This window comes from Acomys minous (genome assembly GCF_964271855.1).
Source record: "Acomys minous genome assembly, chromosome: 14".
Taxonomy (NCBI): Eukaryota; Metazoa; Chordata; class Mammalia; order Rodentia; family Muridae; genus Acomys; species Acomys minous.
This window is the reverse complement of record NC_140496.1, coordinates 45227069-45253013: the sequence shown is the minus strand read 5'-3', so window position 1 is coordinate 45253013 and position 25945 is coordinate 45227069. Positions and strand designations below refer to the sequence as shown.

Genomic DNA, 25945 nt, shown 5'->3' with positions numbered 1-25945 from the left:
AGTAAAGAAGAGGGAACAATGAAACGGAACTCAGACTGATGAGAAAGCTCCCATCTACACTGCAGAGGAAGGACATGAGCCGAGGATGATCAAAGCACGGAGAGAGTAAGCTGGGGAAAGACCAGGAATGGAGCCTTGGGATACAGATGCATGCTGGACAGAACAAGGGGAGGTTGATATCCGTTGAGCCACTACAGGAGAAGAGCTGATTCGATGGTCAAGTTTCTATGAAATGTTTGGGAGAAATCCCGCAAAAAATAATTTATGTCTCTAGCATAGAAAGCAATGGATGCATCATTTACAGACAGACAGGGAGTGGCCACATTAACGAAGACTTAAAGCAGGAAGGCAGCCTATGGTCACGTGTGACACGCATCTAGGTGAAATGACCCAACAGGAGACTGGCTAGGAACTTTTGAGTTCATGGAAGTCACTGGACTTAGGGATTCTTCAACTCTAATCTTCATAGCTTTTTGATATGATGCACAAGTTCGCCAAAAATCGCGGTTCTCTACTCAGAGACTGTTTCTCATCTCCCTCACTGTTCTTTGTTCCACAACCCGCACCACAGAGGACTGGTATGAGCAGCTGCATCCACTCATCCTTACCCTGAAGGAGTGCATGGGAGACGTGGTGAGCCGAGCAAAGCAGTCCCTGACGTTTGTGCTGCTCCAGGAACTAGCCTACAGCCTGCCCCAGTGTCTGATGCTGACTCTGAGAAGAGACATCGTCTTCAGTCAGGCGGTGGGTACCCGCTGTTGTTTGTACAGACCAGTGCTGAACTGCTAACATTCCCATCCTTGATGGAGATAGAGCTCTCTGCGGGGGTTGTGTTTTTAAAGATCCTTTCTGAAGTTCTGGTACTCTCTTTTGCGAACTCATAAGCTCAGTACGTCATGAACAGTTTGTGTGAACGTTTGGTACTTCTTTGTGAAAAGGTACAGCTCAATATGAAACGTATATTTTGCCTGAACAGTGGATGGAATCTGTGAGGAAGGGGTAATATGGCCTGGTATCATTTCCGGGACAGCCTATGGGTGAAAAGGAAGGGACTGTCCCCTCACACTACAGGTGACGGCCAAGAACTCACAAATCTCAACACATGGTTTTACATTAATCACTTCTTCCATTTATAAAAGAAGTTTGCAAAGACCCAAGACTTGTTCATAAGAGTTTGCGAGATCACCCCCTTTGTCTGTACCCAACCCCAATCATGACTCGAAGACCAGATCTACCACCAGGGCAGGGCTCTCTGCTTCTTTTTTCTTCCCATCTTTGCACCCCATGAGTTGGTTTCAGAGGTCAAGGACATGGCGAGAAGAAGACAGCAATGCTTCGCTTTGTAAGGCGTCCATGCGAAGATGATATTTTAACCAATCACCCCCACTGCCTGTATATTATGCCATTAGTGGTCCGGTGACAGATGTAGTGAACCAGGCACGACACTCTCCCTTAATTCTTCTCATGCATGATGTATGTCCTTTAGTGACTTTATTCATGTGCAAAAAAAAAAAAAAGCCAACAATAGCACAATTTGAAATTTTTAAGGACATGCTATGGTTATAGAGTGCAGTCATACAATTCAAAGACCCCCTCCTGACTCTAGGGTCCATTGATCTAGCTCTGGCTTCCTATCAATTCTGTCTTCCCATGCCCTTGGACAGCGCCACCCCAGATCGAAGGCCATCAGTTTATTTTAATAAATATGTGCAAATTCTGGCAGCTTTGTTATATACACTTGAGAAGTTTTAATTAAGTCTAAAAAAAGTCTGAAGATATTTAAAGCCTGGAGTGATAAGTTGGCTCACTGCAGTGAATCTTTTGAATGATTTCTCTCTTAGCTTGCTGGATTGGTCTGTGGTTTTATCATCAAATTACATACAAGTTTGCATGATGCTGACTTCCTGCAGCAGCTTCACACGGTGGGCTTGATAGTGCAGTATGAAGGACTGCTGAGTACCTACAGTAAGTGTTGCATGACTTCAAATTAAGATCTTATTGCTATTTACAGTGATAACACATGGTTTTTCAGATAAGAGCAAAGATACAAGGTGAACCTACTCTGTGCCCATTATGACAGAAGTAAGGCAACTTATACATTTGGTCCTCATTCACCCTTGGAATTTCCTTTGGATTCACATTATTCTGAAAATAGAACTGTGGATTATTTCAGAGTGGACTCTTTCTTATCAGCCATCTGGATTATTTTTAAATATAGAGACTCGATGACAACATTGGTCTCAGTGGCTGAATTTGAAACACACAACAGCTTCAAGTCTACTGCTGAGGTGCTCAGTGCAGGAACCCCATGTGTTTATAGGGGGCTTGAAATGCATCTAGCCCAAATCAGTTTGTACTAGACATTAACATCAGATTTCAAAGACTCGCGAAGACAACTTTTTATATTAGCTATTAAGAAGTTTATATTGTTTTATATTTGAATTTGTAATTTGTATATATTGGAATTATATACAGTATATTGTTAAAATTAATGTTGCTTTGTTCCATTTTATTATTTTATAAAGGAATGAAGATACACACACACACACACACACACACACACACACACACACACACACATTCATTCTATTCCTGTTGGATTGTGCTGATCTAGAATATTCATATGGCTCTACACTATATTATTCAGCGTTTGAAGACAAAATTAGTATTAGATAATTGCTCAATTGATGAAATGATCATTGCAGGTTTCTCTATTCTTAAAAAAATGAAAAATTAAATAACAATCCTGTCAATAAAAAGATGTCTAAGTGATATTTTGCTTCGTAAAAGACTTAGAAACCTCTCTGTAGCCTTCTAACAAAGGTGAGCTTTCTTCTCTTGAAGGGAACATGAGCGGCTGGAGTCCATTGGCTTCGCTCGTGTTTCGCTGACGAAAACCCTCCCAGCTGATGGGGGAAAAGTGTGCTGAGCGGACTCATGCATTCAGAAACTCACTCACTAAACTAGACAAAAGTGCCAGCAGAGGGGCACAGAAGCGAGCGGCATTGTATTTTAGTAGTCTGTCTGTAACGAAGCGCCTTTCTCCCTGTGTAGGCGATGAAATCGGAATGCTGGAGGACATGGCCGTGGGCATTTCAGATTTGAGGAAAGTTGCCTTTAAAATAACTGAAGCCAAGTCCAACGACGTCTTGCCTGTTCTCACAGGACGGCGGTGAGTGGTGCCCATGCGCAGAGCCCTAACCTTGTCACCCACACAGTGTTTTCTGAGCAAGTTTTCTTGGGTATCTCAGGTTGTGTTTGGGGGTTTCTATTTCATTTTCCTCCTTTTTTTTTTTTTGAAGGGGTGGGAAATAAATGTAGATGGTAGTACACAATAAGGTCTTGAAAATCTCCTCGGCGTCTCACGGGTGTTTGTAAAGTGGTCACGAGGATAAACATGCTAACGCTGGTGAGAGATAAGAAAGCTGAAGGCGGCGTGGCAGCGGAGGACGGCTTCTCCTCCTCAGGGCCTAGCCCAAAGAGCTGGGTGTTTTTACTTAAGCGGGAATTGCTCAGCTAATAGCTTCATAATTCTTGAGATGGCTTGAAATTAAATTGGGTTAAAAGCAGTAACATGTTAAGAAGAATATATTCTTATGTTGGGTGCATGCTCCACCATTTTTCTTAATTATTTTTGACAATTCACTTTCAGACTGTGAGATTTCCGAGAAGGGTTTTAAATAAATACCTTCTAAGGTCAGAATATGACAGGCAAAGTACGAGATATTAAAAAAAATTATGACGGGCAGACCTGGGCCCAGGGGTCCTGCTCAAACTATGGCACCAGCCAAGGACAATACTGGCAGTAAACTTTGAACCCCTACCAGATCCAGCCAATGGACAGGACATTCTCTGCTGTTGAGTGGAGAGTGGGGTCTGACTTTCACACGAACTCTGGTGCCTCATATTTGACCACGTCCCCTGGATGGAGAGGCCTGGTGGCACTCAGAGGAAGGATAGCAGGCTACCAAGAAGAGACTTGATACCCTATGAGCATATACAGGGGGAGGTGGTCCCCCTCAGTCACAGTCATAGGGGAAGGGAGTAAGGGGAAAATAGGATGGAGGGAGGAATGAGAGGATACAAGGGATGGGATAATTGAGATGTAATATGAATAAATTAATAAAATATATTTTTTAAAAAATGGAGTATAAAAAGACTTCTACTAGAAGAATCGTACTATGTAAAAAGGTGTTTCAATCAAAAGTCATGCAGATCTTAATTGATCTGGTGTTAGCACCTTTAAGCACTATGTGAAATTTGAATTTTGAAATAGTCTTAGGTTACAATGTAAATGTGTGTTAGAAAGATGTAGAAGAGACAAAGTGAATATACAACAATTATTTAGAATTATGTATTAAAGATGCACACAACACAGCCAGTTTCTCATAAGTAGTTGAGAAAAAACACACACACACAGCCCAGGAAAGTCAATGTCTCATCTGAATATTAATGCATCCTTTGCTATTCACTGGAGGGAAAATGGATAGAAAATGTTCACAAACACACCTGGAAGGTAGCACAGCTCTGTACACTATTCTGAGGTTTATTGTCACACACGACAAGCTGATACTTGCCCCACAATTCATCGGAGAAGTTTACCAGGCCATTTGAGCAAACAAAGAGAAGAGTATTCTTGCTGGAGATATTCTTCAAGCTGTGTTTATGTTCCGAACATGTCAAAGCTTGATTCCAGAAAGACAGAAAAAACAATGCATCTGGATAAATGCTCTCTGCATTTAAATAGCTGAGTCATCTCAACCAGCTGTTGTATCGGGTGGCTTAGCTTGCACACCAGGCTGAAAACTGGGCCTGGGTTCTGTCACCACCAGTGTGTGTTTGTGTGCTCTGCCCACACACGTGTGTGTGTGTGTGTGTGTGTGTGTGTGTGTGTGTGTGTGTGTGTGTGTATCTGTGTATTACTTTTCATCAGCTTTGGTAAAATACCCCTACAAAATTATAGGTAACAAGGTAGGAAAGACAGGGCTTATTTTGTTTTACAGTTCCAGAGAGGAGCCAGCCCAACATGGCAGAGAAGGCAAGGCAGCCTTTTAATCAGAGTACAGGGACACAGAGAGCTAACTGGAAGTGGGACCCACTACAACATCCTCAAACCAGACGCCAGGGACACACTTCCTCCAACAGGGCTTTGTAAGGGTTCCATCACCTTCCAGACAGCACCACCAGCTGGAAATCACCCACGTGCTCGCACGGACCCACGCGTACACACACGTCTAAAAGAAATCACTAAGAACATTAAAAGTCGAACCACAAACTGAGAGAGAACACATACAAATCATATATTTTTTAAAGCCCTTGTTCTTAAAATATACTAAAGCATTTCACATCTCAATAATAATTAAAAAGGTAATTTAAAAACTAACAAAAACATACATAGAGATAAACAATAGCAAGCATATGAAGCCATACTCAGTACTTCCAGTCAGTGAGGGGAGAATGGAAACTATTCATTCATAGTATTACTCACACTAAAGTCATCAATATCAAAATTTCACATAATAACAAATGTTGCTAAAGAAGAAGAAATCCTGAGAGTTTCATTCATTGCTGGTAGGAAAAAAAATAGAGCACCCTAATTGGTTAGTGGACACCAAGTTGTATAAGTACCAGCAACTGGACTGAGCAGGATATTATATATATATATATATATATATATATATATATATATATATATATGTAAAACGTGGCCATTAATTTTAGAAGAATAATGAAGATATGAGGACTTGGAGGAAGGCTAGGAAAGAAGGGAAAGAGGAAATGATGTAATTATAATTTAATTTAAAATAAAGTAAACTGCTAATCAGTTTCTTTAAAATTCAAATGTAAACTTACATTATGATTCTTAAGTATATATATACAAGAGGAAATGAAGCATTTGGCAACTCCACAAGCTTTTACCTGAATATTCCCCATGAGTCAATGCACAATAAAAATATTATATATAATCTGTACACTCATGAATGCATGGAAAAAGTGCACAAAGATGCTAAAGCATCATTTAGTAATGCACATTACCAAAGCTTGCTGCAAAATGGATGACTTATAAACATGAACTGACTCACTCATGTTAAATATTCTTGAAGGACTTAAAATAAGCATCAGCCTATTAGAAATGAAGCTAGAGCAAGTAAACATAAAAATTTACAATGTCCACCTTTTGAAGGTGCTGCCAATGTCCCTGGCTGCAGGCTCAAGAAAAACAAAATAAAAAACAAAACCAAACCCACTGATCTATGATTGAACCCACTGATAATTAAGTCTGTGTTCAATACTGTTTTGCAAAATGTTTTACTGGAAAGTTTGAAACGTTTGTCAAAAGGAGACTCATTCTGTGTCTTGTTCTTTCCGCAATGTATGAAATATGATCCTGCCTACTCCACACACTTCTGAAAGTCCATGGTTTTCTCTAGTTCTTAGGCTAAATCCTTTACAGATCTACACTCAAGTCTTTCATGCCTCAGATAATAAGTGTAGCAAGTGCCAAGAGCTGTTTCTACTGAGCTTGTTTTATGGGTTCTAAATTTCCAACATTGTATAGTTAGAATAATTTTTCATGAAAATTTCCAATGAATATGTTTCTGCTTTGTGCCAATTTTTCAAAAGAATCACAAACATGCAATATGTAATTAAACAGAAGTAGTTTTTAATTACATACTAAGTAATTAAACTATTTTAATTCCATTTGGCCATCACAACTAGGGAGGTTCATCCATCTGACTAGGCCAAAAGAAACATTTGTGCCACTTGCTTTCCTCATCAGTATGACTGTGTACCTCAAGAGGAGTCTCTTGAAGGAGAGCAGGCTTATCTGGATTCCTTAGCTGTCCTAAGGTGGTCTCTTGGGAAAGGGAGGTGTGGTTGTGAGTGGCTCCATGGTGCAGAGCCTCTGACTGTGACTGTCACATCTCTGTGGACCAGACACAGGGACACACCATAAGCATGAAGTGTCCTAACCCAAAAAACCACAGTGTGTGTAGGACAGTTCACATTTCAATCATAATTTTATTTACTGCTTTGTTTATTAACCTGCATCATATTGAAAAGCCCATCATTATATCCATTTTCCATATTTGGAGACTGATCTGGTCTTTTTTAATTAAATATTTTTTACATATACATTTATATTATTGCATATATATACAATAGACCACCTATAGCAATAGTAAGTGGAAACAGATGAGGCTACCAACGTGGTTGACAAGAGGTCTTCAAAAATGAGCTAAACATCCCCCCTTTCCATTGTACACGCCATGCATTTTTGACAATGAAATGGGTGCTTATTCCCTCAGTGAGTGAACAATAAAAAACATAGCACACAACCAACAGAAGCCTGTCAGTCTTGTATTCCAACTCATCTACTCTGATGTTCCTGCCTCCCAACGAACCAGAATCAACCTAAAGCAAATCAGTACCGTTTCTTTCCTCTGTACTCTGTTGTCTGCAGGGAACACTATGTGGTGGAGGTCAAGCTTCCCGCAACGGAATTTGAGTCTCTCCCTCTGCAGATTAAAGAAGGCCAGTTGCTTCACGTGTATCCAGTTCTGTTTAATGTTGGAATCAATGAGCAGCAGACCCTGGCTGAGAGGTAAGCTTCATAGGGGGACACTGCTCACTGCTGTTAGTAGATACCAAGATGTGCCATAGGCCTGCTTATAGAACGGAAGAGACGGATGCGCAGGTAGCATTTCCCTTTCAATTAACACACCGCCAAGTCACTTCTCGTAACAAACTGAACAGATGAAGGAATCATGCCCCTAATTAGATTTAAATGTATCAAAACCTTGAGAAATACACTGCTGCCAGTAGGACAATCTATACACAGCCCATGAGTGTGGCCTAGAAAGTGGCCTCTGACTCACCCATTTACAGAATTGTAAAGAGCTAGTTAGAATTTCGAAGGACAAGTTAGCATCTAGACTAGACTAGTTTTTATTGTCTGTGTCATTCTAACTACAGCACAGGTCACTTCGTTTTGGAAGTGTTCATCTTTCCTTTATCTCCCTTGTAAATTAAAAAATGTATCTTTAATTACCTGTAAACTGTATAAAAGTGACAGGATTTTTTAAAAAGTGACAAAAGTATAAAACAAGAGGAAATGCTGAAGGAAGCAGGGAAGCCTGTTTGCTTAGCTCTCTGACACCAGCAACCTACGGATCCAGGCAAATCACTTTCTCTCTGTTCTTTGATGCCCTATTTTTATGGTCTTCTCTGGGCAACTTTTGCATGTGACATATACTGTCTAAATCCTAAAACATTTTATTTAATATTTATTCCAAACTGTACCTTTCGTGTGACCATTCTTACATAAACAAATGCTAGTTGTATTAAGTAACTTTGACTAGCGGAAAGATAGAAGACTAGGCAGCTTAAAAGACTACAATTCATTCCTCACAGTAAAGAGACTGGGAATACATGAGCCAGTTCCACTCACTTCCGCTGGCTTCTGGTGAACTCTTTTCCTGTGTGATCACATGACCCCTTCTTCATGTGTGTGCAAGGGAAAGGCAGAGATATTTGGTATCACCCCCTGTGAGGACACTAATCCTATGGGGTTAGAGCCCACCCTCATTTCAACATTTAACCTCAGCTGTTTCCTCCGAGTCCACAACAGTAAGGATAGACAGCCTGTAGGCTATGGTCTGTACACATGAGCGTTGTGAGAACACAGCCACTAGTCCAGTGGTCCTCCAGTTGCTTACACTATCTGGCAAAGTCGGAGAATGCTAAGGAAACTCTCCTGTGTGTTTTCCAGATACTGTCTCCCTGTTCTCCAGGTACAAACTGACATAGATGCAGATCATAGGTTCTGCCAGGCACTGCTTGCCTTGACAGGTGATAGGACATAGGGAGAAATGTCTATCCTGTTGTGGAGGAAGGTACATCAGCAAATATCACAGGAAATTTGGGTCATGAAGTAACCAGAGATGTTGAAGAGGCAAAACCAATGAAGAAAGAATGTGTTCCGACATAAAGATTTTCTTGTAGGAAAGTGTTTCTCAAGCTATAAAGGTCAAGACCTCTCTAAAGGTTGCATATCAGATACCCTGAATATCAGATATTTACACTGCAGTTCATAACGGTACCAAAGTTACAAATAATTTTATGGTTGGGAGTCTCCACAGCATGAAGTGCTGTATTAATGGGTCACAGCATTAGGAAGGTTGAGAGCCACTGTTGTAGGGGAAGTTGCCCTTCCCAGGCTCTGGAGGATGGATAGGAATTTAGCAAGCTGACATGAAAGGTAAGATGGTTAGTCAGAGGAAGATAACAAGGGGCAAATCTCATGGGCATTACAATGCTTAGATGAAGGAGAGTGGCATGCTAAGTGTCTTCCCAAGCATACGTAGGAGTAAGATGCTGCACTAACGGGACTAGCCCTGGTTTTTACAGAGAGATGAGAAACCCAAGTTTAGTGACTTGACCCGATGAAATATGTCCTAAATTAACTCTTCTAACATTTAACTTATTGTTCAGTGGCCCTGTGTGATATTAATTAACATTTGCTGACTGAAGAACTGTTCTAGGAGTATGTTAAAAGATAGGTGCAAGGGAAAGAGAGGCCGGAGACATATCCCTGTTGTGTCTGGAAATTTCTGAGAGAAAATACCTGGTAGGAAGAGCAGACATTTGAAAACTCCAGTAAATAATAAATGAAGTGGGAGAAAAAGGAAATCCTAATGCTACTTAGATTTAGAGTTTGTGGTAGAAGTTGGAAGCAGGTTTAGGAATAATCAATAGAAGAAAAATGATTCCATTTGTGGTCTGGAAGGAAGGAGTAAATCTACATTGAGGTTTCAATTGACACCTAGGAAAAATATATACAGATTTGGATGGAGGTACATATTGGAAGCACTGTAAAGAGACAGACTTTAAATACAAAATTACAACATCCTCAAAGAGGAGACAACTCAATGGAATACAGGGACAAACTGTGTGATGAGGGAGGGCAAGAAGAGCACCGGGACACAGCTGCAGGCTCACGCTGAATGTTTCAGAGGAGAAGTGCTCCCTGGGAGGCTACAGGGCTACCCCAGCCCCCAGACGTGCGCTTCTAGAACCTGGGCATATCATGATTAGGGGACCTTGAATGGAGACAGATGGAGGGGCTTCCTCTGTGTGCTGTGTGCTGAGATGCAGTCTTGCAGAAGATGTGTAGAGGATGTTAGGACAAAATATTGTCATCCATTCGGAAGAACAAGGTGGGCTGTATTACTTTGGGCTGCTGTTTTCTATCCCACGACTCTCTTCTCTTTTCTTCTTTTTTTTCCTACTTTCAGGTTTGGAGATGTTTCTTTGCAAGAAAGTATCAATCAAGAAAATTTTGAACTTGTACAAGAATATTACTCAATATTTATGGAAAAGATGCCTCCTGATTGTAAGTACATGAGTTGCAGAAAACATTAACAATCATTTGTTGATTAAAATCTTAAGGAAAAGAGGGCTGTGACTAAAGTAGCGTGGGGTGAGGAGTGAAAGTGATTTGAGATATTGCAAAGAAAAGGGCTGATTGCCAAGGTGGCATGCGTGAAACCTGCTTCATTACTTTGATTGCCGTCGTCAGTGTGTCCAGTGTTCATGCCGGGACCCCAAGCATAGAAAATGCCAAGATTTAGAAATATGGAAATTAGAACTCTCAATTGAGTCCAATGAAATTCCTATACAATTCTCTAATGCTTAAATACCTTGAACATTTGTCTTTAATCATTTAGACATATGAGATATGATGCATGAACGTAAGGAGAAAGTCATGTCGAATACAAGTTCTCCAATGTAAGTGAGGTAAATGCTGAGTTCTCCAATGTCATATTAAGTTTTATAACTCAGGAAACAAATTCATTGGATGTACTTATTGCACCACTTTATGTGAAAAGTTTAAACATCTAAGCTGAAGGACACGTTTTAAACTTTGGAAATTTTTTCTCCATTATTCATCATTGTAGCTCTTTCTTCAACTTGAGATCTTGAATATTTGAATTTATGGACTGACCAGGACTTCATCTTTCATGATTCTCCTCAGATATTTGTAAGGACAGGAAACTACCTTTAGCAAGTGGACATATTAAGTTCTTATGAAAGACAACAAAGTATAGTTGCTATTAATTATAATGAATTTGTTCATTGTTTTGTGTTTGATGCCTGGGCTCTCTTAGGCAGCAAGTATTTAGATCTTTTCTGAGACCAATGAGTATCGTTTCACTCTGCTACAATGACCTGTGTTTCCATGTCCAGACAGAAAAGTTCCTTTTCTATATTTACAGTGTAAGTTTTATAACATTATATTTCACATAAAGGATTATTTTTTCTCAAAATTAAATTCTTTAGATGGAGATTCTTTAGCATCCAGCTTACTTTGAATTATAAATCTGTTAATTTCACTAAGGTTAATAGTATATGTATACAAAACTACTTTTCTTTTGTGATTAATGAAGTTTACTAAGACTTAGACATTAGTCCGTGTTGTTCCAAGATTTACTTCTTCTTATCATTCTAAAATAAGGCCAGAATTTCATTTACTCACAACATGAATTCTGTCTACATTGATATGTGAAGCCTAGTTCTGCTCCCCAGCCCCTCAGCATCAGCATACCTGGGAGCCCCTCAGCAATGCAGGCCCTCAGCTCCTTTTTAGACTCCTACATCCTCCCTGACCCCATGCTTCCAAGTGATGTCGGATCCACAGTAATGTCTGAGAACTACTAATATACCATCCTTGTTCAAAGAGTAAATTAAAAGTAGTAATGGAACTCTGTGAAGGGCTTTATTATACCAAAACCAACCATATCACCTAAAAAGGAAATAAGTAAAAGTATTTATTCAAGTATTGCATAACATGAAATGTAAAATACGTATATACTCAAGTGATTTAAACTATTCAAAGGAATAAATTTTTTTTAGATTTAAGAGGGAGAGAAATCTGCTGTCTGTATGTTAAATAAAATAAAATAAGCCTTATGATTTTTATCTAAAAAAGATTTAAGAACATTAAATTTTCTCTGTTAGCAATTAAATAGAGTTGTCCCTCAATGTCCATAAGGTACTGGTTTTGGGACACCCTACAAATTCATCAAACTAAATAACTTTTATTAACAAGAGCCTAGTGCAATCTAAGCAGTATGGAAATGTTTGCTATGCTGTATTTTACAAAGAATAATCGCATACACACAAAGTGTACAACAGGCTCAATACAGATGCAGTTTTACTTCTGATCCATGCTTGGTTGAATTTAGGGATGGTAAGCTCTTGAGTGGAAAAAACTGACCACATAACCAAGTATTTTTAGAAACTTGAAAGTGTATTAAATAAAAATAAGATTTTTATTTGCTAAAAGTATGATAATCTTTTACTTTTTTATTCTTTGAAATTAATATAATTTCATAATTATATAATGATATAATTACATCATTTCAGTTTCTCTTTTCTTCCTTTATTTCTTTTCTTGCACCTCAAATTCATGGTTTCTATTTTTAATTGTTGTTAAACACACACTATAGTATAATATCATATAGTATTAATAGATAGATAGATAGATAGATAGATAGATAGATAGATAGATAGTGTGAATTAACCTGATTAGTCTCTTTAATGTTGCTTGTATGTATGTTAATTTGGATCAGACCATCTGGTTGTAGATACCCAACCTGAGGCCTCTTTCTTGGGGATGCCTCAATGTTCCTTACTTGCCTGCCATTCCTTATCGAGGGTTGCGCCCCATGTGATTTCCCCAGTCTTCGTTATTGAGTCTCTTGGTGTAGATCTTGTTCAGGTCTTCTTTAAGCAACCATGTTGATGAGATCACATGGCTGTGGTTTTTCTGACATTTCTCGGAGACTCACTATCGGGGCAGATTTCCTTTCCACCGGCTCTTCCAGTCATTTTGCCCCCTCTTGCCCCATGATCCTTTGGTGAAGAAGTTGTCTTGTACGTGTATAACTTGGGACTCGTTCTCTGCTTTTTGATGAGTTGTGGTTTTCTGCGATGGCCTCTGTCTGTTTCAAGGAGCCTCATCTTTGATGAGGGGTGAAGGTGAGCTCTCTGCTTACCTGTGCAAGTCATGGATCTGGGAGGAGAACCAACAACGGCCACATTATTAAACCAACGTAATTTCTATCTACATTCTAAATATTAATCCCTATAGCCGCAGATTGAACCAATCTGAATGGAGCCAATTACGTCTGATTAGGTAGGCCTTCATGTGCCTGATTTCCTTTTTTTTTTTTTTTATTTATGTTTTGAGGCAAACCAATCAGATTTCCAGCAGAACCAAGTGATGTTGCCATTGTGATTTTACTCTGCAACAAAAATACAACAGAAATGTGTGTAATTACGCAAACACATATGGGTTGTACCTCTTGTGGAGATGTCACAACCCTGGGCAAAGCTTGCCATGGCACCCCATTCCATAAAACTAAATAAAGATCTGTCTGAGGAGTACAGATAGTGCCTACAGAATTAGCTGAAATGGCAAGAACTACCATTCTGCTAACTATGGCCATTCTGTGCCATCCCTTTCATCTACAAAATCTATTATTTATTTTTATAGTAAATATAGCTACATATGACAATATATATGAAATAAATATTCAATAAATATATGAAATCCAATACTTTATTAATATACAATTCATATACTGTCTATTAATTTCTTAACCCTGTTTTCTAAATGGCTTCCAAGTGAAATGCTTGGATTCTCTGTGGGTTTCTAAGTAAAAAATATTTCTTCTCCAAAGATGTCAGTAATCCTAGTGGATCTCCTCTGCTTTTGCACATCAAGGCTGTGGTGAATGTGCCCTATGCTATGTCAGTTTTCTTTTACTCATGTACGAAAATCTGTGAGCAAGTATAATCCTCCCCAAGTAATAAGTAAGTCCATGATGCCTGTAGTGGATAGTCTCAACTCAGTAATCTATAAAAGTGGAGTTTTCTTTTAGTCGCTGCTGTGAGTGTTACTGACCATTTAGCCTTTAGGTGCTAATAAGTGGGAGTCTGAAGCAGAATGGAAGTGACTCACCAGCCTTATTCAAGCTCCTCTGTGATGCTCAGCATAGTCTAGTGAATTATCAGCTAGTCTATTTAAAATCTTGATGCCATTGGAATAGATACTCATTTAGATTGAGTTAAATGAAACTTATGCTCATTTTCCTCCAGCTGAAAAAATAAAGCTGTTACTGGAAGGTGCAGTGGGCCAGGGTTCTTCTCCACAATGAGCAGTTATTCTGTCAGTCTTTGCCGACAGACGCAATGCTCTCTGTCCAATTCTGTCAATCTTTGGTCTGAAGCAACTAATATATATCAAAAATATATGTTTAATAATATATATGCTCAGGGCATTGATAAAAGGCTCTATTGAGCTGTTGTGGGTTTCTTCCTCCTGTTTTTTTTTTTTTTTTAACAGTGTGGCAGTTTTCAGGTGTTTGTGCTCTCCGCTCTGACACCAATGCGCAGTAAATCGTCAGGAGCCGTTTCCCCCTAGGCTTTACCTGTGATGTTCACTGGCACCTTTGATCAGCTGGGGCAATTCCAGAGGGCAGGCCTTGGTGTTTCTGCTCACTCTGATCATTGCACCTGGCTTGTTGCTGTCAGGAATCAGTCAGCCTCCCTAAAGCACTAAGGCTTAACTTTTGCCTTCTGAAAAAAAGTCAAAGAAAAGGCTCTTCTGTAACCCAGTGGCCTGGGTGGTTTGATGTTTGCGAGTCACCACGATGGATGATGTAGATGGATTCCAGAACTTGGTAGAAGGGGTGGGCCAGTGAAGTCTTCTCCCTCCTTAAAGCAGGAAAGAGCTACCCTCAGTTTATCACATCCAAAGTCAGTGTCCTTTTTTTTTTCTTATATTAATGCCCAAATATTTTATCCAAAGTCCTGGGTTACTTATCACCCAGGTCTACCAGAAATTTACTCTTTTCTTCACACGATAAGGGTGGGCTATGTAGCACTGCGAGCTAAGAAAGAAAAATATGTAGGGCACTTTTGTTTTAGCTGTTCCAAACTAGCCCTAAAACATTTGACATCCTTGTCATATGTAGTATTTCATCCATTATAGAAATAAGAATTGCATATAAAATACTTTTTAAAAATATCTTGGTTGCAATGAGAGTAAGTATAATACAGTCGTAAAATTTTCATCATGCATATTCAATTTTTTTTTGCTGGAACTCTCACACTCAATTTAGCAGACACCAGCAGAGATGGTATTGTGTATAAAACCCTGTGTCAGTCACCAGGGACTATGAAGAGGAGGAGCTTTGTACCCAGGTAACTCATGGCCTAATGAGTTGATATAATCAAGGGATAATCTACGTTAACTCCAAGCCAGCTTTCAGAAGAAAGGGCACCTGTTTGGGGGTGATGAATTTTTTTCCTGAATAATTTAGTTTTATGGCTTTGCTGCTGTTGTTTGCTGCTAAATAGTTTCTGACACATGTGGCTCTGTGTGGAGACCCCCGAGTTAGTGCACTTGCAGCCCTTTAAGCGTTGTATTCTGCATGTAGGTGATGCCGTGAAGGGTCAGGGTGTGATTTGGAGTTGCTCTTCACAGCTGTGGGATCCTGCTGTCCTCCACTGGCTTCAGGGCAAGAAACACCAGAAACAAAAATATCTACTGCGCCATCTTGAAATCAAGCATAATTACTAAAGTATGCGTTTTCATTGTCTTTTATTGTCCTGATCCAGGTTTCACTCTCATATCTGAAGCTAACATTGAACTCAGTGGCCTTCCTGCCCCAGCTTCTGAGTAATGAGATCAAAGGCATCAGCCATCGCGCTTAACCTAGTATATAGTTTTTAGGTATACATTGCAAAAACTGTGCATGCATGGTATGAACTCCATTTAGGTCTACTACAAAAACCCTTTTAAGTAGTTTACTTAGCTGAAAGGTTTCCAACCTTTGAGCTTTTGCTTTATTTTTAATTTTCACTTTCTTTTTGTCTCTTATGCTTGCAACGGAACTCAAGGTGCTCTGTCATGAGCCGTTCTCCATTTTCTAGGTCATATAACCTTAATTTTTAACCAAAACATAGATTATATGTATCTAATCTTTGCTCAGGACATTATAAAGAAACTTTAAACACTGAAACAAAAAATAATGTAAAGTTTATATTAAAAAAAAAAACCAACCCTAACATCACCACATTGAGATGATAACCCTGTAGATGAAAGGATTGTGTAAAAGCAGATAGGAAAATGATTCTTATACTAATACCAGGTAGAACAGCTCAAGTGGAGTTTTATCACGCCACACATAGGAACAGCTCACTTTGTATGTGTGTTCATTTCAATACAAGTGTACATGTTTACAAATGAGTGTAGAAGCCAGAAAATTCTTGAATTCCATTTCTCAGGGCTCTTACTTGCATTTTTTTCTTAAAATTTTTTTTCCTTTATTAATTTATTCTTGTTACATCTCAATGGTTATCCCATCCCTTGTATCCTCCCATTCTTCCCTCCCTCCCATTTTCCCCTTATTCCCCTCCCCTATGACTGTTCCTGAGGGGGATTACCTCCCCCCTGTATATGCTCATAGGGTATCAAGTCTCTTCTTGGTAACCTGCTGTCCTTCCTCTGAGTGCCACCAGGTCTCCCCCTCCAGGGGACATGGTCAAAGGTGAGGCACCAGAGTATGTGAGAAAGTAATATTCCACTCTCCACTCTACTGTGGAGAGTGTTCTGTCCATTGTCTAGATCTGGGTAGGGGTTTAAGGTTTACCGCCTGTATATGTGGATTAAAGACCTCAACATTACTTGCATTTTTGAGACAGGATAGGGCAGAGCTAAGGACTAGCCAGCTCCTCAGGCTCTCCCTGTCTCTAGCTAACTAGAGTTAGAGCGACAATTGTGCTACCTCACCCAGCTTTTTAATACGAGAGTTCTAGGGACCTAACTCAGGCCATGTTTGTGAGGCAAGGACTTTTCCAATTAACAATCTCTCCAGTCCACAATGCTTTGCATATTTTGATGTTGCCACCCAGACATTTAATATTCAGCTTGATTTTTAAACACGGGACAAATACTTTTCATAAATACAAATAATATATTTTTAGGTTGTTTGGAGTTTTGGTTTTGGCTTGGTACTTTTTTTTTTTTTTCAAGACAAGGTTTCTCTGTGTAGCCTTGGCTGGCCTGTATTTGCATTGTCCATCAGGCTGGCCTCAAACTCATAGCAATCCACCTGCCTCTGCCTCCCTGAGTGCTGGGATTAAAGGTGTGCACCAGCACACCTGGCAAAATAATATAATTTTGTAAAATACCTATGAGATAATACTTTCCTGAGTAAAGCTAGTGAATTTTGTTCCTAAAATGAATGAAGAACGTAGATGTGATGGTGCCCAGGCAGGACTGTATTCTGTGTGTAGTAGACTTACAGGTGATGCCATGAGTAGAGCTGCCTGTGAGAGGACAATGTGATCCATCCTCTAAGGACAGAATAATCAGCCTTAGGTGTTAAAAGCTTCCTAAGAAAACCACACTGCTGTCCTCACATTCTGTTCAATGCCGTAGATTCAGCTATTTATTAGAGATTAGACTGTAACTCACACCCATAATAAGGCGGGTACGTAGGTCAGAGAAGCTTGTGTCACACTGCATCAGTGACTTAGGACTACTCAAGCGAGTGTGTCCTTCAATTACTGATAATTCAATGAGCTCTGTCTCAGACTGGAGTATGCAATGGAATTGACAGTGACAAATGACACCTTGCTTACTGAGCCACAAAGACTGACAATGTTCCCCAAAATACAAGCACTTGTGAGGACTGTCAACTTACCGTCCACACGCTTTGATGACACAACAGGCAAGCCACATCCACGGACTTGTGTGTTGCTGCCTCACACCCACGGCCATGCTTTCCAGACTCAGAAATTAATGTTAACCCTGAATTTCATCACACTCTGGAAATGGCCCATGTTTATAGGATGGGAAAATGAAGTAAGGCAACTACACAACTACACAAAGAGGTGTAAATACACACACACACACACACACACACACACACACACAGAGAGAGAGAGAGAGAGAGAGAGAGAGAGAGAGAGAGAGAGAGAGAGAGAGAGAGAGAGAGAGAGTCATTACCCCAGGGAGGTCTTCAATCATTTCTGATTAGCCAAGAGACTTTCTAATAGTGAAAGTTTATTTCCCAGGTTTCAAAGTGAATATGTATCTCCCCCGCTTGTGGTAACACTAGATTTTCTTGCACCCTTCTCATTTATGTAAGTTGCTTCCTCTGGGTGTTAGCAAGAGAGAACACTACACATGTGTCCTATTGGGGCTTTGGAGCTATCTTGCCCAAGGTTTGGCTGTGAGCAACTGAAACCCTTGCTAGACTAATCTCCCTTGTCATTGCTCTGTCCCAAACACCTGTTTTGTATTATACTTTCTTTTCATTGTCCCCAAGCTTACAAAGGGAGCTAGGCTGTACATGACCCAGTGCCCTGCAGACAGGATAAAGCCAGGGAGAGTACGTAAGTCAGAAAGGAAAAACTGCCATCAGCTAACGTGTGGGAAAATATGAGAATGCTGTGTTATTGCTACCTGTCTTCCTTAGCCCCCAAGGGAGGAGCACATGAATTCTGGGAATCTTCAGATCTCAGCAATAGCTAATAGCTCATGTGCTAGAGGAAACTTTCTAGATTAAGTTGTAATTAAAGATACATTTTATGTTTCTAATTTTAGTATCTGGGGACCATAAACACTTGATATACCATTAGCACATTGCTAAATAAGTCTTCCTCAAAACATACTTCAAGGAATACTGATTTAGGTCAACCCTGTCACCTTTTAGGTAGGACTTAGGCTTCTACCCTAGGTGCTGTTGGAACATCAGGGATTCGCCGCCACATAGGGTGACTTGCAGAACGTGCTTTCTTGACTTTTAGGCTGTTGTTCTACTGGTGCTGTCCGGGGTCCTCTGGTCAGACTTTAAAATGGCAGACTGAGTTTGAGTTCTAGAACCTTCATGATGGGAGGAGAGAACCAAGCTGTCCTCTCTCCTCCACATGCACCCCTCCCCCCAACACGTAATAAAAATTTAATGTGCTATAAAATAGTATTCTATCTTTATTTTCTCAATGCATATAAAAATCAGAGATAGAGATATTTAGTTGTCATTAAACTATAGACCAGCCAGAAATATGAAGTACAAACAACACTGAAAACTGAAATTAAATAAAAAGAATCTTCTGCATCATGTTCACAGCTTCAGTCTAAGCTCTTGATTGTCCCTTCCACTTTGTTATGTGTAAGTACATAGAGAGACGTCTACCCTATCTGCCGTCCTACTCTTCCTCTTTTCTTTATACTGGATATCTAACTTGACAAAAATCCCGTCTTGTGTTTCATAGTCGGCCGCTCTCTGCATTTGGGTGGCCTCCTGGCACACTAGCCGCTCCATCCGTCCTGTGATGGCTTAGAGTAAAAAAGACAAGAATGCAGGTGAGAGCTCGCTGAGCTGAGTCTCTAGCTGTTTGCAACACTTATGTTTCATCCTCAGCCAAAGGAGGACAGTTAACACACACACACTTAGTACTTCGAAGTACATTCCCCCATTATCTCTCTGGAGTAATGAAGTCGGTATTTCCACTGTCAGTTTCTATGACAATATAATGTCACACGTCATGTAGGAAAGCTGGAGCAATGGGCAGGGTAATGATTGGTGTCTATTCTGAAATTCTCAGAGAATTGTATTTCTGCAGGGTTCTAACAAGTCCACTGATCCTTCCAGTTACACTTGATTGTGAATTCTTTCCTATTATTTCAACCCACTTAACAACCTTCTTCTACTCAAAAACCTTTCTTTCATTGTCTCGTGTATACTCCTTCAGACCCATATTAATTTTAATTACTGTTTCACGTGATTATCAATTCTCTGATTTTTTTTTCTAAAAGGAATTACCTTTCATTTTGGAATATCCTTATAAACGAGTTTCAAAAAAAATCACCATGAAGATAATTTTTTTTTTGGTTTTACAGAAAGGAATTGGTTAACACTAATTATCTTAATTTTTAAGATATGCACTTAGTACATAAATATCTGGATTTGACCTGGATAAGTGTCTGTGTCTCCAGTGGCTCTTTTTCATTTGGTATTATATCCAATAAACAGAACATCTGTTAAAGATGACTAAAGATTAATTTTAACTTCTAAGTTAAAACCAAAGCAGGGAGGTTAGAGAGCAGGTTTAGCCTTTGCTGCTTTCTAGAAGACCCGAGTTCAATCCCCAGTGTCCACATGTTACTCCTAAAGCGTCTGTAACTCTGGTTACAGGGAAATCAGCACTTTCTTTTAGCCTCTGAGGGCACCAGGCATGCCCACAGCACACAGACAGCATGCAGGCAAACCTCACATACATGTAAGAAAAAAAAACTGTTAGGAGATCTGGCTCCGTCTATGTCATCAGAAAGAGGAGGGGTAAAGACCACCAAAAGAGAAGGCCTTGCCTCTGCCCCTCTAGGCTGCAGTCTGATCTTCCTCTGTTTCCTCAGCCAGCTGATAGGATGCCGGAATTTTCTCCCAAGCTGCGTTCCCTCTTTTAACTAGGCTTTGAAAAGCCCATTCTTGCTCCTATCCTCACCGTCTCCCAACAGGCAAATCCTTTCGGCTGTGCTGTGGTTGTTGGGTAAAATAGGGTACATGGAAGTTGGCCCAAGGGGCGGGGTTGGCCACCCATCTCTTTCCACTGCTACAACCTCTACCAGCTGAGCACAAGCAAAAGTGATATCCGTGAGCTTCGATGTGACTCACGGGTCCCTGAGCTGGCCATCCATGCAAGGCCTCCCAGCTCAGAGCTTCTCTGGCCACCTAGTTCCATCCTTGTATAAAACCATGTTAAGCAGAACAAGAAACTCAAGGTCAGCTGCTGATGTGCCATCAAACAACAAAGAGCCTGTCAGCCTTTTGCAAAACGTAAAGATGTTTTAGGATTCTGTAATCAAGCCATAAACTATTTCTATGAGATTTAAACATTTTTTTCCTCTGAGTGCCACCAGGCCTCCCCATCCAGGGGACATGGTCAAATATAGGGGGCACCAGTGTTCGTGTAAAAGGTAGTCCCCACTCTCCACTCAATTGTGGAGAATGTCCTGTCCATTGGCTAGATCTGGGTAGGGGTTTGAAGTTTACTGCATGTATTGTCCTTGGCTGGTGCCATAGTTTGAGCAGGACCCCTGGGCCCAGATCTGCTCATCATAATGTTCTTCTTGTAGGTTTCTAGGACCCTCTGGATCCTTCTATTCCCCATTCTCCCTTGCTTCTCTCACATAGAGGAAAGATAGCAGGCTACCAAGAAAAGACTTGATACCCTATGAGCATATACAGGGGAGGATGTCCCTCTCAGTCATAGGGGAGGGGAGTAAGGGGAAAATAGGAGGGATGGAGGAATGGAAGGATACAAGGGATGGGATAATAATTTAGATGTAATATGAATAAATTAATAAAATAAAAAAAATTTAAATAATGAAACAATGAAAAGGCAAAAAAATATTTTAATGCCTAATATGTTATTTCATTCTTCTCCCTTTTCAAGAAAGGCTATGGCTCCCAATGTGTAATATATAAGAAGAGAATTTCATATAATCTTCAGTATCTGAAAGACATTTTCACCACAATTTTGAGGTATTTCCACTGTTGCTTCTGGTCACGTGGTTCTACATTGATTTAAGATGGAACTCTGAAAGTGTATACGCTAAAACTGTTCATCTCTAAGTAGGTTGGAATTTTGGTGTCTGATTTCTTACACTGTCTTCTTCATAATGGCAGATGAGAGATGCCATTTGTATGAAGCCAGTTTTAGTGCGGCACTGTCTTTTTATGCCTTTCAAGATTCTGTAGCCTCCAGAAGAATGTTATTTATAACTTTAAGCTATTTTGATACTTTTTCCTAAGTATGATAGTCTGCTTGCTAATATGATCAATTAGAATTGTTTAGCATTAATGTTGCAGATTATAGTGCTAACCAGAAGATACTGTGAAAACATTGTTCTCTATGCAGTATGGAGCTCTTCTACGTTATTTCTATTGTGTTTCTATCTGTACACTACCATGTAACACACTGTCCCCAGTTTACAAACACGTAATAGAACCAGTTAACCCTGATCAGAGATTTGCTGGGTCAGAGACTCTAATAGGGGCAGTTTGACTCTTCTTTCACATTGATGACTTTGAGTAGAAGGAAGAGTGGTCAGGGGTCTCTTCAGTGCCTGGAAATTTGAGGCACCCAAAAGTCTCAGAATCCATGTCCTAGTACCTGGCAATAGATTGACATAAGGCCCGTTGCTTTGGTCCCCTAAGCAGACCTTGCCCATGGCGTGAGCATCTCCTAGTTTATGTTAGATTTATTCTTCTAGAGATAATAAGGGAGACTGCACAGTAAAGATCAAAGAGAATAACCAGATAGGAGTTATATAGTCACTTATGACCTGGCCCTGGGTTGTAAATACCATTGGTTCTGTCTTCCTCATTAGTGAATTCAGTCATAATTCCACTTGAGCTCCTCAGGAAGAACCTGCCAGAGAAGAAGGGCGCAGTGATTTAGAAACATAGCACAGGTCTGGCTGTTTTCCTGATATCCAGAAATAATCTTAATTGTCTTTTCTGTACTATAATAACAGTACACATTTATAAGTTGGCTGGTTAGCATTAAAAACCCATCACCATTTATAAACCTTAAATATCTTTGGGGGCAAGAGACAAAAGACAGAAACCCTAACTCAAACTGTTCTAAACAATAAACAATATTCATTGATGTTCTTCTTGTAGATTTCTAGGACCTTCTGGGTCCTTCTATTTCCCCATTTCCTATATTTCTCTTACCTAGAGTCTCAGTAGGATGTCCTCACATCTATCCCAATCTCCTGGTAAGTGAAGACTTTCGTGGAACATGCCTTTTGGGCTAGTGCCCAATTATAAGTGAGTATATACCATGTGAGTCTTTCGGCTTCTGGGTTAACTCACTCAGTATGACCATCTCTAGTCCCCTCCATTTGTCCACAAATTTCAGGATTTCCTTGTTTTTAATAGCTGAGTGGTATTCCATAGTGTAAATGTACCACAGTTTCTTTATCCATTCTTTAACTGAGGGGCATTTAGGCTGTTTCCAGGTTATTATGAATAAGGCTGCTATGAACATCATGATGGGTGGATTGGGGCCCAGGGGTCTGCTCAAACTATTGCACTAACCAGGGAGAATACAATAGTAAACATTGACCCCTACTCTGATCTACCCAATGAACAGGACATTCTCCATAGTTGTGTGGAGAGCAGAGACTGACTCTGACATGAACTCTGGTGCCCCATATTTGACCAGCTCGCCTTGGTGAGGAGGCCTGGTTGCACTCAAAGAAAGAATAAGCAGGATACCAAGATGAGACTTGATAGCCTATGACCATATAGTGGGGGAGGAGCCCCCCCCCCCGAGTCATAGACCTAGGGGAGGGGAATAGGGTGAAAGTGAGAGGGAGGGAGGAATGGAAAGATACAAGTGATGGGATGGCAATTGAGTTGTTATCTGAATAAATTAATAAAATTTAAAAAAATTCAATGATTAATGTCCTCCAAAAGCCCAGCAGTAGGACAGGCTCCAAGAGAGGGTTGTTTTGGTGGCTCAGACGTATGCAAGAGATGGCTTTGCCCCCCTTAGTCTCTGTGTTTCTCTTAGTGTGTTGACACAATTATTCGTGTATTCATCTTACGACTAAGCCTGTCTGTCACCTCAACAATGTTCCCAGCAGTGTAATGTCATCTGACCATGAGATAGTGAAGTCACTCCCAGAGTTCTTAGTGTTAGAGCTGAGTTAACCCACTGAGAAGCACGGACCATTCCTGTTCACATAGAAGTGCCCTACCATTAATCTGGGCACGATTCTGTTTAGAACTCTTGCTGCAGAAGGGAAATCATTTAGTGAGCCACAGAAGATCAGTATAAAGTGTAACTCTTTGCCTTTCCTGTTCCGTTCCATGGGAGAGCAGTAGACAGGAGCCCCCTTGTGTGTGAATGGGTGGCATTTGTATCCACATGTGTGTTAGGGAGGGGCTTGCTATCTTGGATACATTCTGTGTAGCCCTGATGAAACTGGCTTTCCCAAGAGCAACAGACATCTTTCTCTGTCTTTACAGTTGTCACAGGATTGAGTAATGTAGGGCGCTCTGCCGCAGCCTTTATTAATTGTATTCTCTCAGCTTGATGAAGCACGGCAGGGTCACTGTGCTCATTTTACAGTCGAGGAGCTAGAGGCATAGAGCCAAACAACTTGCCCTCAACCACATATCAAGCAGGGTGGAACTGGCATTGAAAGTCGTTTTCCTGGAATCATGGCTTTGTTTCAAGAGACTTATGGGGGTTTCAAATACAGAAGTTTAAAAAATTACAAGTAAGAAAGATTTAGGAATTGAGAATTAATAACCCAGCATAAACAACTGTGTAAAAAGCAACTATTCACAAAGTAAAGGTCCTTTTTCTGACTTCTCTCTGGCTTTTCCAAAGATAAGTGTTTTCCCTTTGAGAAAAGCAACATCTTGACTTTATTATTTTATATTCTCATGTATATTTTTAATATGTACCTATATAGTTTTATACAGTTGAACCATTTTATTGTCATTTTCTGGCTTAATATAATTTTTATAATACCCATGTCAATATGTGTGGCATTTAAAATTTTTGTTTGTATATGTAATAGCATACTGAAAAAATGCTTAAAAGTGTGCCCATCCTCTTTATCAACATTTTGTCTTTTCTATTATTTAATGTCGTAAACAATTCAATTATCATTTTGCATCTTTCACCTCCAATTACTTTCTGTAACCCAATTAGAAAAATAGAAAAAAACCATGAAGGTTGCTCAGAGGTTCAATTGAACTCTCTAAATTTGGTATTAGACTAATGCGTGAACACGTGGCCAAAGCAAAACCTATTAAATTTATAGACACCTCAGGAGACCTGGTATAAATCTAAGGCAAACCCGTGTTTCTCAATGATTATGAATTCAGTTGATACATCTGAAGATATTGTTACATGTTGAAACCTCACAAATCAATAAAATAGCCATTACTACTGATAACCCTTTCTCAAATTAGACCTGATTTTTTCCTCTCCATGGACTTTTATCAGGCTGAAAAAATTGGCACCAAGCAAAGTATTGGTTTGCAAAGAAGTGATATATTTCTAATTGGCATTCTAGAGATATAATTAGAAGGCTGGGCGTCTAGTATGGGGTAAAAGAGCACCTGGGAAGGCTCTGGGTTTGGTCTCCAGAATATAAAGAGAGAAAATTAGCAAGACAGAGATGGAGGCAAATACACACACACACACACACACACACAGAGAGAGAGAGAGAGAGAGAGAGAGAGAGAGAGAGAGAGAGAGAGAGAGAGAGAGAGAAGAAAGAGAGACAGACAGAGTCAGAGAAAGAGAGACAGAGACAAAGACAGAGACAGAGAGAAAAAGAGACTATGGTGAATGGAGGGGATGCCAGAGGGCAAGAGAAAAGTAGGGAGAAGAGAGCAGATCCTGGGAAGGTAAAGACTCTCAGCCACAAGGGAATAGGGATTTGTAGGAGCCACCATATCAGTGTGCTATTTCAACAATCATTATGAGGTGCGAGTGGGTGAAGAATGGCTATTTGTTTCACATTTAGGAGATTCATAGTCTGTTTTCAAATGGCTCTGTTTGTTGACAACTCTCTTTATTGCCCCTCCAACTAATTCTATGCCTCACACTTCCTCTCAAAATCAAGACCTTTCCTTATTTATCCATTATAGTTTTACACACACACACACACACACACACACACACACACACACACACACACACACACACACGCGCGCGCGCACCGAGTCATCTGGTGTTCCTCCTATACGCATGAGTTTCAGCACTGACCAGTTGGGATTGGATAATCTGTGATGGCTTTGTTCCCCAGAGAAGACTGACTCTTCCTCTCTCA

General features: G+C 40.1%; 1 protein-coding gene across 11 annotated transcripts in view; it reads left to right on the top strand.

Annotated features, from left to right (window-relative positions):
• Positions 1-25945, top strand: part of INPP4B (inositol polyphosphate-4-phosphatase type II B) — a 336841-nt gene that overhangs the window by 256748 nt on the left and 54148 nt on the right. For all 11 annotated transcript variants that reach the window (XM_084755321.1, XM_084755319.1, XM_084755320.1 and 8 more), the window contains 5 exons: positions 572-744; positions 1842-1965; positions 3055-3172; positions 7466-7606; positions 10299-10396. In XM_084755321.1, the coding sequence (XP_084611447.1) occupies positions 572-744; positions 1842-1965; positions 3055-3172; positions 7466-7606; positions 10299-10396 (654 nt within the window). The remainder of the gene's footprint in view (positions 1-571; positions 745-1841; positions 1966-3054; positions 3173-7465; positions 7607-10298; positions 10397-25945) is intronic.